This window comes from Mustela nigripes, chromosome 8 (assembly GCF_022355385.1).
Source record: "Mustela nigripes isolate SB6536 chromosome 8, MUSNIG.SB6536, whole genome shotgun sequence".
Classification (NCBI taxonomy): Eukaryota; Metazoa; Chordata; class Mammalia; order Carnivora; family Mustelidae; genus Mustela; species Mustela nigripes.
In genome coordinates, this window is record NC_081564.1 from 39,020,745 (window position 1) to 39,037,647 (window position 16,903).

General features: G+C 38.5%; 1 protein-coding gene across 14 annotated transcripts in view; it reads left to right on the forward strand.

The window, feature by feature from the left end:
• Positions 1-16,903, forward strand: part of DLGAP1 (DLG associated protein 1) — an 869,387-nt gene that overhangs the window by 809,066 nt on the left and 43,418 nt on the right. For all 14 annotated transcript variants that reach the window (XM_059409267.1, XM_059409264.1, XM_059409265.1 and 11 more), the window contains one exon: positions 5,054-5,145. In XM_059409267.1, the coding sequence (XP_059265250.1) occupies positions 5,054-5,145 (92 nt within the window). The remainder of the gene's footprint in view (positions 1-5,053; positions 5,146-16,903) is intronic.

A 16,903-nucleotide genomic window follows, 5' to 3' on the forward strand; every position in this document is an offset into this window, starting at 1 on the left:
ATATCCTCCTTTGGCTAACTCTCTAAGCCTTCTTCATCGACATGAGTGTAGCTGCATGGAACCAGTTAGAATCCCATTCAGGAAAACAGAAACCATGCTCAGTTCTCAAACAGAGGCAGTTTGATACACAATATTGGTTCTACAGTTATGGGAAGATTGAGAGAGCAATAATGTGATGCACTAAGCAATTACCACTTCTAGGACTAAGGGAGCAAAAAGGGAAAGGTGAGGTTCCCAGAATTAAGGACTTCAGGGGAGAGTCCCTAGTGCAGCCAGCCTTGCACCACCATGGCAGGTCTGGTCAGCTGGTGCTGGGACATCCAAGGGAGAAGCACATCTGGTACATGGGTCAAAGGGGCTGAAACCACAGCTGCCCTCGCATGCTGGAGCAATGCCCACAGAAGGTGGAAACAGAAAGAAAGTCCCTTCCCTCCTCCGACCTTCCTTTGTTAGAATAAAACTGGAAGCTGGCCAGCAGCAAAGCCTGGGAAATGTAGTTGGCAGAGTCCTGGCCCCTGCCACAGACCAGATGGGTATAGAATATGGGCCTGGAGCTGATAGATAATAAGCAAGTCACCAGAAAACGGCACTTTGTCCAATAAATAAACCATAAGCATATGTATTAAAAAGCTTGAGATGGGTAGGGTGAATTTGTAGTCTTAATTCACTTAGCTCTTAAGTCTTAGAATAGTTACTTGGCATACTAGTGGGAACATTTCATGGCACTAATTATGATTCTATAATATCTTAAACCATGTATTCTGTTTATAATATAGTTCAAAATTCAAGTCAACTACTTTATCTGGTGGCTTCCTCTGGTGGTCTAGTGCTGGGCGGGTCACAGGGAAGGTAACTGGTTGCTTCCAATTTAGAGCTAAGTTGTATGTCCTTCTAAAAAGTCAGTGGTCACATTAAGGGTAATTTGTTTCTCTTAAAATTACAAAAATAAGTAGTATATGGATACGGTATTGTTATAAAGGATTCATACAGTATGAAAGGATATAGAACAAAATACGAAATGCCCCCATCTTTCTACTTCTGACTCCTACTCCCTTCCCCAAAGGTAACGCGGTTATACCATCTTTTAGTCTCTCAAGAGTAATTGCACATATAGTTTCATGTAGTAGCTTTATATCTTAACCTCTCTACCTCCAGATATTAGATTGTGACTTCCCTCCATGGTCATTGAACTCATGTTGTAGAGCAACCTAAAAGAGCTTTAAGCTTAATCTTCACATCACTTTGAACATGTGGTTTGCTTTCTCATCCTTTGAATTAAAAAGAAAATTAAGTTATCTGAGATTGCACTCCTAAGATTTACTTATTTCTTTTAATGCCTGTCCAAGAGTACAGAGATACATTATGCCCCATGTGAAGAGATGAGTCCAACTGCCATGTTGAGTGAACTAGTCCATAGATTGAGACAAACGAAGTGAGCTGTTACTATTAATTAAAAGAGGGCCTTGAGAAATAAAAAAGTCACATCATCAATGATTCATAATCAATGGACGTACACCAATGAAGGCAAGCAGTGGAGGTAGTATTGATAACAAGACTCTCCTTGGCCAGACTCTAGTCAGGCTGCTCTGAATTCACTTCCTGACTAGGCCCTGACTCTTGTATTTGTGTGTCCATCTTTGCGTCGCCCAATTTTAGTGAGAATCCTGCTAAGTCAGTTTAGCCAGAATGCCCCAGGGCTGGTGTCCAGTTTCTCATCTGATCATGTTCTCCATCCTCCATCGCCCCCAGATGATGCCTGATCACCCTGGCCTGCCTTCAGCAAGGATGCTGTGAGGTCCCCTCTTATCCCTGATGTCTCCTCTTTATAAATTTCTACGCACTGACACCCTGCTCCTTGGCTATAAATTCCTACTTTTTCTTGTTGCATTTGGAGTTGAATCCAAGCCTACTGTGGTCCCTGTGCCTATCACAATAGTCCCCCCTGAATAAAGTGTACCTTGCCAATTCTTTAAAAAGTGTCATGAATAGTTTCTCTGTGACAGTACTCAGTACATTCAGACTTTGTAAATTTTATTTTTACATTCTTGAAATCAGAATTGATGCATATTCAGGAAGAGATTTTTTTTTTTAAGATTTTATTTATATGGCAGACAGAAATCACAAGTAGGCAGAGAGGCAGGCAGAGAGAGAGAGAGGTGGAAGCAGTCTCCCTGCTGAGCAGAGAGCCCAATGTGAGGCTCGAGCCTAGGACCCTGAGATCATGACCTGAGCTGAAGGCAGAGGCCCAGCCCACTGAGCCTCCCAGGCGTCCCAGGAAGAGATTTTTTAAGGGGACTTATCTCAAGTCAAAATTCCAGAGATAATCTTAATGGATTCCAAAAAAGAAGAGATATTACATGGTTTCCAATGGTTTCCAACCATTACAAATTAAAACTAGAAAGTAATGCTAAGCAGATAACAAAAACTACCATCTAAATATATTAAAAAGTATTCTAAATAACATTTGGATGAAGGAGGAAATCCAAGAGTATTATGAAATAAATGACGAGAATCCTAAAAATCATCACTATGGGTTGTGGCCCTAGCTATGATCTCAGAAGAATTCATAGCCCTAAGTTCTTTCACAGTTATGCAAAAAAATCACAATATAAACAAAACACTCAATTCACAAAACTATAAAAGAACAGTAAATTGGAAGGAAATTATTAATGATGAAAGTAGAAATAAATGCACTGGAAAACAAAAACTGACCAACAGCAAGAAAAACTAAAATAGAATTGATATATGAAACCAAAGTCAGTTCTCTGGGAAAAAAATATAAAGTTTGACTGAAAGGGAAAACACAAATTAACAATATTAGAAATTAGAAATCCTTTTTAAAAATTACAAAAAATTCTTGTTCACAACTTTATGCTGGTAAATTTTAAGGTCAAAATAAAATAGAAAAACATATAAATTAGTAATATTACTGTAAGAGGAAGTATAAAATCTGGGAGGGATGAGTGGGTGGCTCAGTTGGTTAAGCATCTGCCGTTGGCTCAGGTCAGGATCCCAGGGTCCTCGGATCAAGTCCTGCATCAGGCTCCCTGCTCAGCAGGGAGTCTGCTTCTCCCTCTGCCTCCCACTCCCCCTCTTGTACTCTCTCTCTCTCTCTGACAAATAAATAACAAATAAATAAATAAAATCTTAAAAAATAAAAAATAAAATCTGGGAGAGGAAATCTAATAACCATAGAACCTCTATGTGTTTGTCACAAAAGCTATCATTTAAATATAGACACATTTGCTTTCTTTTTTTTTTTTTTTTTTAATTAACAACTAATGTATTATTTGCTTCACGGGTACAGGCCTGTGAATCTTCAGTCTTACACACTTCACAGCACTCACCATAGCACATACCCTTCCCAATATCCATAATCCAGCCACCCTGTCCCTCCCCTTCCACCTCCCAGCAACCCCCAGTTTGTTTCCTGAGATTGAGTTTCTCATGGTTTGTTTCCCTCCCAATCCCATCATTTCATTTTTTCCCTCCCTATCCCCCATGACACCCTGCCCTGCCTCTCAAATTCCTCATATCAGAGGGATCATATGATAATTGTCTTTCTCTGACTGACTTATTTCACTCAGCATAATACTCTCTAGTTCTACCCACGTCATTGCAAATGGCAAGACTTTGGTTTTCTGATGGCTGCACAGTATTCCATTGTGTATATATATGTGTATGTGTGTGTGTGTGTGTATAAACACATCTTCTTTAGCCATTCATCTGTTGATAGACATCTAGGTTCTTTCCATAGTTTGGCTATTGTGGACATTGCTGCTGTAAATACTGGGGTGCACGTGCCCCTTCAGATCACTACATTTTTATCTTTAGAGTAAATACCTAGTAGTGCGATTGCTGGGTTACAGGGTAGGTCTATTTTCAACTTTTTAAAGAACCTCCGTACGGTTTTCCAGAGTGGCTGCACCAGCTTGCATTCCCACCAACAGTGTAGGAAGGTTCCCTTTCCTCTGCATCCTCACCAACATCTGTCATTTCCTGACTTGTTAATATTAGCCATTCTGACTGGTGTGAGGTGGTATCTCACTGTGGTTTTGATTTGTATTTTCCTGATGCTGAGTGATATTGAGCACTTCTTCATGTGTCTGTTGACCATTTGGATGTCTTCTTTGCCGAAATGTCTATTCATGTCTTCTGCCCATTTCCTGACTGGATTATTTGTTCTTTGGGTGTTGAGTTTGATAAGTTCTTTACAGATTTTGGATAATAACCCTTTATTGATATTTGCAAATATCTTCTCCCAATCTGGCAGTTGTCTTTTGTTTTTGTTGACTGTTTCCTTTGCTGTGCAAAAGCTTTTGACCTTGATGAAGTCCCAATAGACACATTTTCTATGTGAGCTGCAGTCTACATAGCTACTTAGGAATCATGGCATGATATTCAAAGTCAATTTCTTAGTTTAAGGGGGAAAAAATGAAGATACCATATAGTTTATCTTTAAAAGTTAGTACCTAAATCTCAATATCAACCATTCTAACTATAGTAAATAAAATTTCTTCCTTCTTTTGTATTTTGTTATCTGCAAATTCACAACTTCTAAGAACCATTTCCATGCAGTGTTCCTTTCTAATATAGTGCATTCACAGGTAAGCACATACTCACAAATCGGTGGAGACTGTGGATTCTGAGAAACAAACTGAGGGTTTGGGAGGGGACAGGGGTGGAGGGGGTTGGGTGAGCCTGGTGGTGGGTATTAAGGAGGGCACATATTGCATGGAGCACTGGATGTGGTACATAAACAATGAATCTTAGAACACTGAAAAAATAAAATAAAATAAAAAAAACAAATCTATGGGGCAATCATAGACATTTAAGAGCAAATAAAATTTCATTTTACTAAGATCAGCAGAGTCAAAGCACATGCTAACAGTGTAGTGATGGCCCTCATCAAATACACAAATATTGAACAAATAGCCTACAAATCACAAAATATTCCAGTAGTACTGCAGAGGTTTCTGATAAAATGTGACATTTGTTTTTCAGGCAAGATTACTAAAATAGGGCATCTCTGCCTGTTTGATTATTTCTTCAGGTGGATGATGCTGAAGAGACTGATAAAACGGGGGAAAATAAAGCACCCAGTAAGTTCCAGTCCGTAGGAGTGCAAGTAGAAGAAGAGAAGTGGTGAGTCTATTGGCATTTGTCATCTTTCATCTTGATATTGGCAAGTATGGTACCAGTATTTCCCCCTGACATAAACCTACAAGATTCAGTGATATTTTCCATTAACTTTGGAAGCATTTAGCTGATTCCTTCCTCTACTTTAATACTGGAAACCACTCAAGTTTTTGCTAGAATATTAGAGTAACCACATCATATTCACATATACATAAATACTCTGTGCAGTACTGTTGTGTTGCCAAACCATTCCTCTTCAAAAAAATCTTCCCATTTTGGACTGTAGACTTTTATTCCTATTTTTATTCCTAGCACTTAATTGTGTCTGGTGTTTAGTATGCACTCGATGATGAAAAGGGAAGAACGGAAGGAAGGAAAAAAAGAGAAGATCTATCATTATCTTGAATCACCAGTTCCTTTAGATTATTCCTTAAAATAATCTTACTCAAGAATATGAATATCTAGAACTGGAAATTAAGAGTTTCAGAAACTAGAAGGAATTTCTGAGATCACTACATTCATTTTATGAATGAGAACTTAATCCAGAGAGATATATGAGTTTCTCAATCAAACTGTAAGGTACATGATGGGTAGAACTATATTTTATTAATAGTAGTACCCCCAGCTTCTAGAACTGTTTTTTCACATACTAAGCATACAATATATATTGGTGAACGAAGTAGAACTGCAGTTATAGTGTGAGAAATAGCTCTATATCATAGATCAGTGTATCATCTCAACTTTGTCACTAACTTTCTGTGTGTTGATTAGAAGGAATCAGTTGGAGGTCATCCAGCTATCCGACTATCTATCCATCCAATAAGTATCTACAGAGTGCGTCCCAAATGCAAGGCTATATGCAACATAAACTGAGTATCTGGGAAAAGGTTATCTGGGAAAAATGGCTTAAAAATCAGTTTATAGGGTGCCTGGGTGACTCAGTGGGTTAAGCCGCTGCCTTCGGCTCAGGTCATGATCTCAGGGTCCTGGGATCGAGTTCCGCATTGGGCTCTCTGCTCAGCGGGGAGCCTGCTTCCTCCTCTCTCTCTGCCTTCCTCTCTGCCTACTTGTGATCTCTCTCTGTCGAATAAATAAATAAAATCTTTAAAAAAAAAAATCAGTTTATAGAAGGGGTGTAATTTCAGGGCCTTGTGGTATTAACACTGCACTTGTATCTAGGAGGTTTTCATATATGTATATATAATATTTTTTAGAATTTCATGTAATTAAATAATCTTGAACCCCAGAAAATCAATACAACCATGTGGAAACTAATATGACAGCAATATATGGTGAGTGCTGTGAAATGCAGAAGCCTGATGATTCAATGACCTGTACCCCTGGGGCAAATAATACATTATATGTTAATAAAAAAATATTTTTTTAAGAAGATCAGCAATAGTTATATATGTATCCATACCCATTGATCCAGTAAACATATTCATTGAGCTATCCTGAATGAAATCACTCAAAGGATGGGAACCAACTGCAGAACATTATCTATCATTGTAAAAGAAAAATAATAACTATCAAATGTCAATATTAAGAGAATATACCAGAGCATTCTAAACAAGGTCTGCCCTCAGGAGAAACTATTTTACCAGAGCCTAACCTGCTGGAGTCTTATCAGAGACCAAACCACCCAGGAGAAGGGAAATACCCAACTCCAGCTCCCTCTAGCCTTACATGTGGAAGAAGCACAACATCCAACCCTCCCCCCTCTAGCCATTCTGTCTTTACACAAGATGGAGAGAAACTGGAAAGTACTGTTGAAGTTCATGGTCCAGGGGTGCAGGTTTACCAAAAGATCTCCTAATCAATCAGCATGCTTCCCCTCCCCCACACCTGTCACATTACTAAGGGCCTATTCACCATAGTTCCTTTTACCCAGGACACCATGCCTATTCTTCAATAATAATTTATAAAGCATACTAAAAGGTAAAAAGCCCAGTTTAGAGTGACTGAACAAGCATTAGAACCAGTCAGATATGGCAGGACTATTGGAATTATCAAACCGGAAAAAGTAAACAGCATGTAAGAACAGATGGAAAATGGAAGCAAAGGTATGGAAATTCTAAGAAAGAATAAATAAGATTTGCTAGGGATCAAACACACTGTAACAGAAAGGAAGATGGCCTTTGATGGGCTCATCAGTAGAATAGACACAGAGGAGCAAAGAATTTCTGAGCTTGAGGGTAAAATAATAGAAACTCTCAAAACTAAAAGCAAAGAGAAACAAACTGAGGGGAAAAAAAAACCCCAAAACCCAAAAACCAGGATTTCCAAAAACTGTAGGACAATTATAGAAGAAACATGCATAATGGGAATAACAGAAAGAAAAGAAAGAAAGGAAATAGTAACTGAGAATTTCTCCAAATTAATGTCTGACACCAAACCACAGATCCAGGTCTCAGAAAAGATATAGCAGAATAAATGCCCAAAACAGTACACCTAGAGATACCATATTCAAGGAAAATCAAAAGGAAAAAGTCCTGAAAGGAACAAAAGAAAAAAAAAAAAAGAGAGGGAGAAAGTGAAAAAAAAAAAACACCTTTCTATAGTGGGGCAAAGATAAGAATGACATGCAACTTTTCTTTAAAAAAGCATGCAAGTAAGAAAAGAGTGGAGTGAAATATTAAATATTTGAAGGGGAAAAGCCCACCAACCTAGAATTCTGTACTCTAAAATTATCCTTGAAAAGTGAAAGAGAAATAAAGTCGTTCTCAGACAAATAGAAATTGAAGAAATTTGTTGTCAGTAGAACTGCCTTGTGAGAAATATTAAAAAGTTTTCAGGAGCGCCTGCCTGACTCAGTTGGAGAGCACACAACTCTTCATCTTGGGGTCATGAGTTCAAGTCCCATGTTGGACACAGAGATTACAAAAGAAGAAAAGAAGGAAAGAAAGAAAGAGAGGAAGGGAGGAAGGGAAAGAAAAGGAAAGAGAGGGAAGGAGGGAGGGAAAGAAACTTAAAAAAAAAAAAAAAGATCCTCAGACAAAAGGAAGATGATAAAGGCTAGAAACAAATCCACATAAAGAAAGAGTATCTAAAAGAAGAAAAAGACGAAGAAGAAGAGCATCTGAGAAAGAATGAGTGAAGGCAGAATAAAGAGTTTTTCTTTTTTTTCCATTGGTGTCTTTTATCTCATAAGCTTCCCAACAAACCAGTGAGAACTCTCAACTCAAACACAGAGCTTGTCTAAAACCAAAGAGTTACTAAGACAGAGAAGCCGGACTTGGAATCCCAGTGTCCACACCCACGCTCTTATATGTTTGTGATCCCCCCCTTAGAAGAGGCCTAAGTCATATGAGTGACTTGATCCAGAGAATGTGTTCTATCAAGTTCAAATGATAGAGACATCTGGAGATTCTAAAGGTGTCTTATAGTTCATCTTTTTTTAGCCTGAAAGCCTATGGGAACTACTTGAACTAATATAGCCTTTCTTTAAAAGCTAATCATCAAGGGTGCCTGGGTGGCTCAGTGGGTCAAGCTTCTGCCTTCAGCTCAGGTCATGATCTCAGCATCCTGGGATCAAGTCCCGCATGGAGCTCTCTGCTCAGTGGGAAGCCTGCTTCCCTCTCTCTCTGCCTGCCTCTCTGCATACTTGTGATCTCTCTGTCAAATAAATAACTAAAATCTTAAAAAAATAAAAAGCTAATCATCATTAGCTCATGAGAAATGAGTTAATTGTAACTAAGTTCTCATTAGTGTACAATTAAGAGGCTTGCCATTCCGTAACTAGCTAATAACCAGAAATCAATGAGACCATAGCTGATGAGCCTTACCAAACCTCCAGAGTCCAAACCTCTATCTGAACCTTCTCAAAATGCTCTAGGAACCTGGTCCATAGTCTTTTCCAAAAACAACAATGGAGCACTTTGCATGTCTGTGAATGCAGCCTGTTTTCAAAGCATCAGAAACCTATTAAGAACTCAGAGAGCACTTTTGCTAGTACAGACTTCAAGATAATTGGAAGCCCGAGAGGACTGCAGCCTAAGCTGGTCCTTAAACACCATCTTATCCCTCAGGCTCACAGAGAAGTGTCTTGCCCTGAATTATAGAGCACCCTGGTATTGAAACTAGGAGCCAGCTCCAGGCTTCACATTTCAAGTCTCATACCCTGTCTGCTCCATTCTGCTAACATTCATAGGTACTGTCTGAAGTCAAAGGAGATATATATAGATATATATATATATATCTATATATATCTCAGCAATGATACAAAGAATGGGAAGGAAGAATTAGGATTATTTAATTACATAGTACTTGCACCACTCCCGAAGTGGTAGAGTGTTATTTGAAAGCACACTTGGGTGAGTTGTAAAATTTATGCTGCAATCTCTAGGGCAACTATTAAAAAGAGTAAAAAAGGAAGCACAGTTGACCTTTGAACAACATGGCTTTGAACTGTGCAGGTCCACTTACACACAGATTTTTTACAGTATAGTATTGTTAAATGTCTTTTCTCTTCCTGGTGATTTTCTTAATAACAGTTTCTTTTTTCTAGTTTATTTGACTGTAAGAATAGAGTATATAATAGTTATAACATACAAAATATAGACATAATCCATGAAAAAAAAGTAATTGATAAACTCTGGACCTCATTAAAATTGAAAGCTTCTGCTCTTGAAAGACAGAGTCATGAGAATGAGAAGGCAAGCCACACACTGGGAGAAAATATCTGCAAAAGACACAACTAATAAAGGGCTGCTATCCAAAATATACAAATAACTCTTGAAACTCAATAATAAGAAGGCAAACAACCTGATTTTTTAAATGGGCAAAAGATTTTAACAGGTACCTCCCCTAAGATACACAAATGGCAAGTAAGCATATAAAAAAATTTCCCACATCATATATCATTAGGGAACTGAAAATTAAAATAATGAAATACCACTAATCACATATTAGAACGGCCAAAATCCAAAACACTGACAATACTAAATGGTGGTAAGGCACCATTAAGTCTTGTTCATTTTTGGCGGGAATGCAAAATGGTTCAGCCACTTTGGAAAACAGTTCAGCAATTTCTTACAAAACTAAACATTGCCATAAAATCCAGCAATTGCAGTCCTTGGTAACTACCAAAAGAGTTGAAAATGTATGTTCACACAAAAACTTGCACGTAAATATTGATAGCAGCTTTATTCATAATTGCAAAACTTGGAAGCAACCAAGACATCCTTCTGTAAGTGAAAGAGTAAAGAGCCAGAGGATGGAATCTTATTCAGCATTAAAAAAGAAATAAGCTCTTTAGCCATAAAAAGATGTGCAGGAAACCTAAATGCATATTACTAAGCAAAAGAAGCCAATCTGAAAAGACTACGTACTGTGTGATTCCAACTACCTTCTGGCAAGGGCAAAACTGAGATAGTAAAAATAGTGATTAAAAGAGGGAGAGGAATGCATAGCTGAGCACAGAGGAGTTTTAGGCCAGTGAAACCACTCTGTATACTACTACGATGGTGGATGCATGTCATTACTCATCCATCCAAACCTGAAGAACATACCCCACCAAGAGTGAACCCTAATGTAAACTATGAATTTTGGATGGTACTGATGTGTCAATATAGGTTCAGGTTGTATCAAATATACCACTCTGGTGGAGGATGTTGATAAAGGGGAGGTCCGGGGCTGGGGGAAGGGGCAGAGGGGATATAAGAAATCACTGTACTTTGTGTTCTATTTTGCTGTGAATCTAAAACTGCTTTAAAAAACAAAGTTTAGGGGTGCCTGCGTGGCTCAGTGGGTTAAAGCCTCTGCCTTCAGCTCAGGTCATGATCCCAGGATCCTGGGATGGAGCCCCACATCTGGCTCTCTGTTCTGTGGGGAGCCTGCTTCCTCCTCTCTCTCTGCTTGCTTCTCTGCCTACTTGTGATCTCTGTCTGTCCAATAAATAAATAAAATCGTAAAAAAAAAAAAAAGTTTAGGGGTACCTGGGTGGCTCAGTGGTTTAAAGCCTCTGCCTTCGACTCGGGGTCATGATCCCTGGGTTTGGGGATCGAGCCCCACATCGGGCTCTCTGCTCAGCAGTCTGCTTCTCCCACCCCTGCCTGCCTCTCTGCCTACTTGTGATCGCTGTCCATAAAATAAATAAATAAAATCTTTTCTAAAAAGTTTATTAATTAAAAAGAAGAGGAATAGTAGATAATAGTGTTAACCTCAGAGTGTTGTCTTAGGGTATATGGTTTAATGTATGTATGTAAAACTTTTAGAAAAATACCTGACATATAGGAAACACCATATAAATGTTTCCTACTCTATTATGTACCCAAATGGAATCTCCCTAAAGATTAAAGTCTCAAGAAAGTAATTATACCACTTTTTCTGAAGCAATAAGAGAAAATTATCTCAATTTTAAAATTGAGATATTTCAAACATTTCCCCTGCAGTCAACTATTCTGTTTTATCAAATAAATACCCTAATATGTATCTATCTATGATAATGCTAAATACTGCATTCTTTGGACACACCTAATAACAACCCCAAAACTTGGAATGAGCCACTTTTACCATGTTTTGAAAAAGTTGAACATTTACTGAATTACTGAACTTTGTAGGATGGTCAGTTTCTCAGTACTTTGAATGGTTTATTTCAGAGTCATCTCCCAAAAGGACTGGCAATCTCAATTTTCCTGTTTAATTTTTCAAAACATACCCTTCCTCAAAGGTCACTTTATAGTTAACCGATGTAAAATAAACAAATTGATGTTAATGATTGTTTTCAACCTCTCCAAAAGAAATCCACTGTCAAACAGGGATTACTTACAACTTCTGTCTCTGATTAGGATTCTTTTTTACAATTCTGCTAGTAGTAATTAATTGAGATAGGATCTTAAAAAGCAAAATTGGGCAGATGAGATTATCTAAGGACAGCTAAGGGAATTTTTTTTTTAATTATCTAGTGATAAATTGTTACAGTGTTGAATGGCTAGTACAATCCATCTCTTTATTTCTGAGATAGACTGATAAACAACTGTAACCTAACAAAAAGTGAGAGAATAGAAATAGAGCCAGAGAAAGAAAGAGATCATACAAAGAGAGGAAGATTAACTAAGACTTTTAAGAGGCCAAGAAACTCATTATCACCGTTTTTTAAAAAAAGACTTTATTTGACAGAGAAAGAGAGATCACAAGTAGGTGGGAGGGCGGGGGGGGGGGCGGACAAGCTCCCTGCTGAGCAGAGAGCCCAGTGGGGAGCTCAATCCTAGGACCCTGAGATCATGACCTGACCTTCAGAGGCTTAACCCACTGAACCACCTAGGCACTCCTCATTATCATCTTTTGAATCCATCACAATTTAGGAACCAAAACTAATTCACCCAAGTCCACCTGGCTGATTTGTCTATGAAGGGGTAGACTTTAAATCTAGGTGTTCTGCAGTGCTACAAATTAAAACAGAAGGAATAAGTTAATAACTCATTAGTAAAATGTACTAAGTAACCAATCTGCTCCAAAAAGAGGAATCTAAATGGAGTATTCTAAAAATCTCCCTGGTGTACTTGCAGATGGCCATTATGACCTCAAAATGCCATCCATAGTAGATGTGCCACATCCCTTCTCCAGAGCTACCTCGTGGTGGGGACCATGCCTTAAGAATGCTGTCTAAAGGTCTTTGGTTTAAATGCCACGGCAGTGCCAAATGAGAGATAACAAATGCATGCAACAAGACTGCTTCTCTTAAGCCAGGGAAGAAATTCCTCATCTCCATCAAACATTAGCTGTCTTTCCCCAACTCCTGTTTCAAGGATCAGCTAGCTGACCTGTTGGATAGGATCCACACAGCATACAGTATTTATTGTTATGAGGGACTGAATGATCTCAAGCAAAGACGGCAAACCTTGGCAACACCTCCTGCTCTGCCTCTGCTCTGTATTCCAATGCCTCCTAGCATCCTGTCCCCATCTCATTCTTCTGACTGCTCCCCTAGGAATTTGCATGAGGTCTTCTTGTCTTTTGAGCTAATAATTAGCAAATCCAGTAAACCAATCCTTCCTATTTACTACAGTGAGAAAGCAAAGGGGCTCCCACGGATCTCCCCTGTCCTTCCAAGTAATAATCGAGTATTAACCATGGTTCATACAAGGCTTTTTTTTTTTTTTTAAGACTTTCTTACATGATCCCACTAATGACTCTAAAACTCTAACAGTGGATACAAAAAGAAGAAGAATATATTTATTTTCATTATAAGAGTGGTATATAAATTTACATGGAGGAAAACATAAAGCAGTATGTGGGCAATTTATACCTCTCTGATGGGATTTCTGAACAATGAAAAAACTGTGTGTATGTGTGTCTTAAGTATCATCTATCACTTCCATAATTATGTATTATTAAATCTAATTAATGATTTAAAAGTAAGATACTATTTATACATTATGAAAATTTATAAATTACAGAAGTAAAATTCCCCATAATTTCACTCACTAACCATGAATTAATAAAGGGGTATACTTTTTACCCATACTTTTTCCATAAACATGTTAAGTTACTAAAATTGTTCAATGTTATAAAATTTAGTGGATTGCCTGGGTGGCTTAATCGGTTGGGCAGCTGCATTCAGCTCAGGCCATGATCTCAGCATCCCAGTCAGGCTCCCTACTCAGCAGAGAGTCTTCTCCCTCTCCCTCTCCTCTGCCACTCCACCCCTGCTTGTGTTTTCTCTCTCTCTCCATCTCAAATAAATAAATAAAATCTTCAAGAAAATAAAATAAAATTTAGTAATAATTTGGGATACCTGGCTGGCTCAGTCAGAAAAGGATATGACTCTTGGTGTGATCATGAGTTTGAGTCCCACACTGGGTATAGAGATTACTAAAGAAAAAAGAAAAGAAAAAAAAAAGCAAAACTTTAAACAAAAATAAAAATAAAATCAACTGTTATAACAAAAGTTTTCTCATCATAAAAAATTCACAACAGATAATTCTTTTGATGGTTATACAATATTCAGGAATAAGTATAAACCATAATTTGCTTCCCCTGTCTCCCACTGTTAAATATCTCCATTATTTCTAGATTGACTTCTGGTTAAAAACAGTGAAAAAGGGGTGCCTGGGTGGCTCAGTGGGTTAAAGCCTCTGCCTTCGGCTCAGGTCATGATCCCAGGGTACTGGGCTCAAGCCCGCATTGGGCTCTCTGCTCAGCGGGGAGCCTGCTTCCTCCTCTCTCTCCGCCTGCCTCTCTACCTACTTGTGATCTCTGTCAAATAAATAAATTAAAAAAAAAAAACAGTGAAAAAAATACATAAACCATCTTTGAGGCCTTCTGAAACTAAATGGCAGTAAAAGGATTTTTTGCTTCTTTGGGCATTAATTGCCAAGGATGATGAGAACAGGAGAGAGAAAAAGAACAGTGACATTCTGGAAACTGGAAGGCAGACAAGTGATGCTGACTCAACTGACCAGAAAAAGCAGAATCCTAATAAAGCCGGTGATGCAAAAACCGAAGATGCAATTCAATTTAAACTTCAGAACCCACAAAAGGCATGGGGCCTATCAGCACTGGGAGCTCTGAGAAGTAGTGATGAAGGAGCTAAGAACTCTTTATACCTGCAGAGCCCAGTGACAGCCCTTCCGCACTCTGGCAGAAGACTGGAAGTTTCTTTTGTTCAGGTGCTAAAGCAAAGGATCTCAGAGATGGCGGACAGCAGCACAGTTGAAGGCACCCTTATGAGCCTGAAAATAGGAAGATAAGTGAAAATTAACAAACAGAATGCTAAGGCACCCCGCCCTAAGCCTCCTTATGCTCACACTGCTTCCAGAATCCTGGCAGCCAGATTTATTCCCTCTAAGCAGAAGTATGAAACAATCTATTGTGGGGGAACTGACCAGTGTGAGCCCAAAGACCCAAAGACACACTGACATCAGAGATTTTGCAAGGTGAGAGCCCAGTAAGATAACCTACAGTGAGGATCACAGGGGGTAAGCTCCTCCCTACTGTAGAGACTTCTGAGGAGGCTTTTACTGTGCCTTTCAAGCATGCGCAGACAGCTAAAATCAGCAAACTCAGATCAGAGTTGTAAGAAAAGAACCAAAAGTTTTAAGGAATGTTCAGAAAATTAAAAATTATTTTTATTTTATTTATTTCTTTTTTTGAGAGTTCTCAGGAAGATCATGGACTACCAGCCTCCAAAACTCTGAGAAAATAAATATCTGCTGTTTAAGCTACTCAGTCCATGATACTTTATTAGGACAGCCTTAGAAGACTAATATAAGGGGAAAAGCAGTATATTTGTAACATTAGCTGTGACTAAAAGGGACATTCATTCATATTGCAAATGCATTCAAAGACTGGGATTCTGTGTTGGTTTTGTGAGCAGTAGCACGTCATGAAGCTTCTCGATTTGATTTCTTCAAATGATTGAGTTCTAAAATTTGTAAGACTTTTTAACTTGTAAAAAGTCTAGAGATCTAGGATCAAACATTTAACTGATTTTTTTTTTTCTGCCCATGGTATAGGATTTTGACCAAAAGAATAGACTTGAAATAGGGAGTCAGTGGGATTTGCAAGTGTCATTGTAACATTTTTCAGCTTTGTTTTAGACCAGTAATATAAAGAAGCAAACTATCACATTTCGGAAAGTGTATCTGTTTTCCTGGGGAAAAATTATTTTTAAGAGAAAAGAAGGGACACGTGGGCAAGGAAAATTCCATGACAGAAGTGAAAATTGAGGGGCACCTGGGTGGCTCAGTGGGTTAAAGCCTCTGCTTTCAGCTCAGGTCACAATCCCAGAGTCCTGGGATCAAGTCAAGCATCAGGCTCTCTGCTTCAGTAGGGAGCCTGCTTCCCCTTCTCTCTTTCTGCCTGCCTCTGTGCCTACTTGTGATCTCTGTCTGTCAAATAAATAAAATCTTTAAAAAAAAAAAAAAAAGAAGAAGTGAAAATTGATAGTGTCTCTGGGGTGTCTGGCATCCCCAGTCTTTAAATGTTGGACTCTCAATTTTGGCTCAGGTCATAATCTCAGGGTTGTACATTGAACCCCACATGGGGCTCTGAGCTCAGCGTGCAGTTTGCTTGTCCCTCTCCCTCTGCTCCTCCCCTGCTCATGTTCTCTTTCTCTCTCTCTCTCAAATAAATAAATCTTTTTAAAAAAGAAAAAGAAAATTGATACGGTTTCTTACGGAGCATCTTATCCCCTTGGGGGGGCAGAAAAAAGTGCTCTTAGAAATTAAAAACTTAATAGCAAAACAGAAGAGCTGGAAGATAAATTGAAGACATTTCTAGAAAAAGTACAAAAGGGGAAAAGCAAAGAAGTAATCCATGAAACAAGCAATCTAACTCAAGAAAGGGTGGAAAGGAGACCTCAAGATGATAGAGAAGAGAAATCTCCAGACAACAGTTGTACAGCAGGTCTAGGGAGTGACCAGCTGTGATGGAGCAGGTCAGAAGCTCTGTGAAAGACTAATTCAAGAAGACTTGCAGCATAACTATGTATTTGTTTCAGTGCATGCAGAGAAAACTACACATCTGGGAGAATTTTGAGAATTGAGTTAGTGTTAAGTACATAAAAAATAAAGCAAATTTTTAAAAAGGAAAAAAATAAAAAGGAAAAAATGTGTAGAATGTAGAATATAATATGGCATACTAGTTTGCTAGAGCTTCTATAGCGAAACATCACTGACTGGGTGGCTTAAACAACAGAAATTTATTTCCTCACAGTTCTGGAAGCTATAAGTCCAAATCAAGGTGTTGGTAGGGTTGGTTTCTTCTTCGGCTTTTAGCTTATAGATAACTGTCTTCTCCCTGTGTCTTCAGAAGCTTTTCT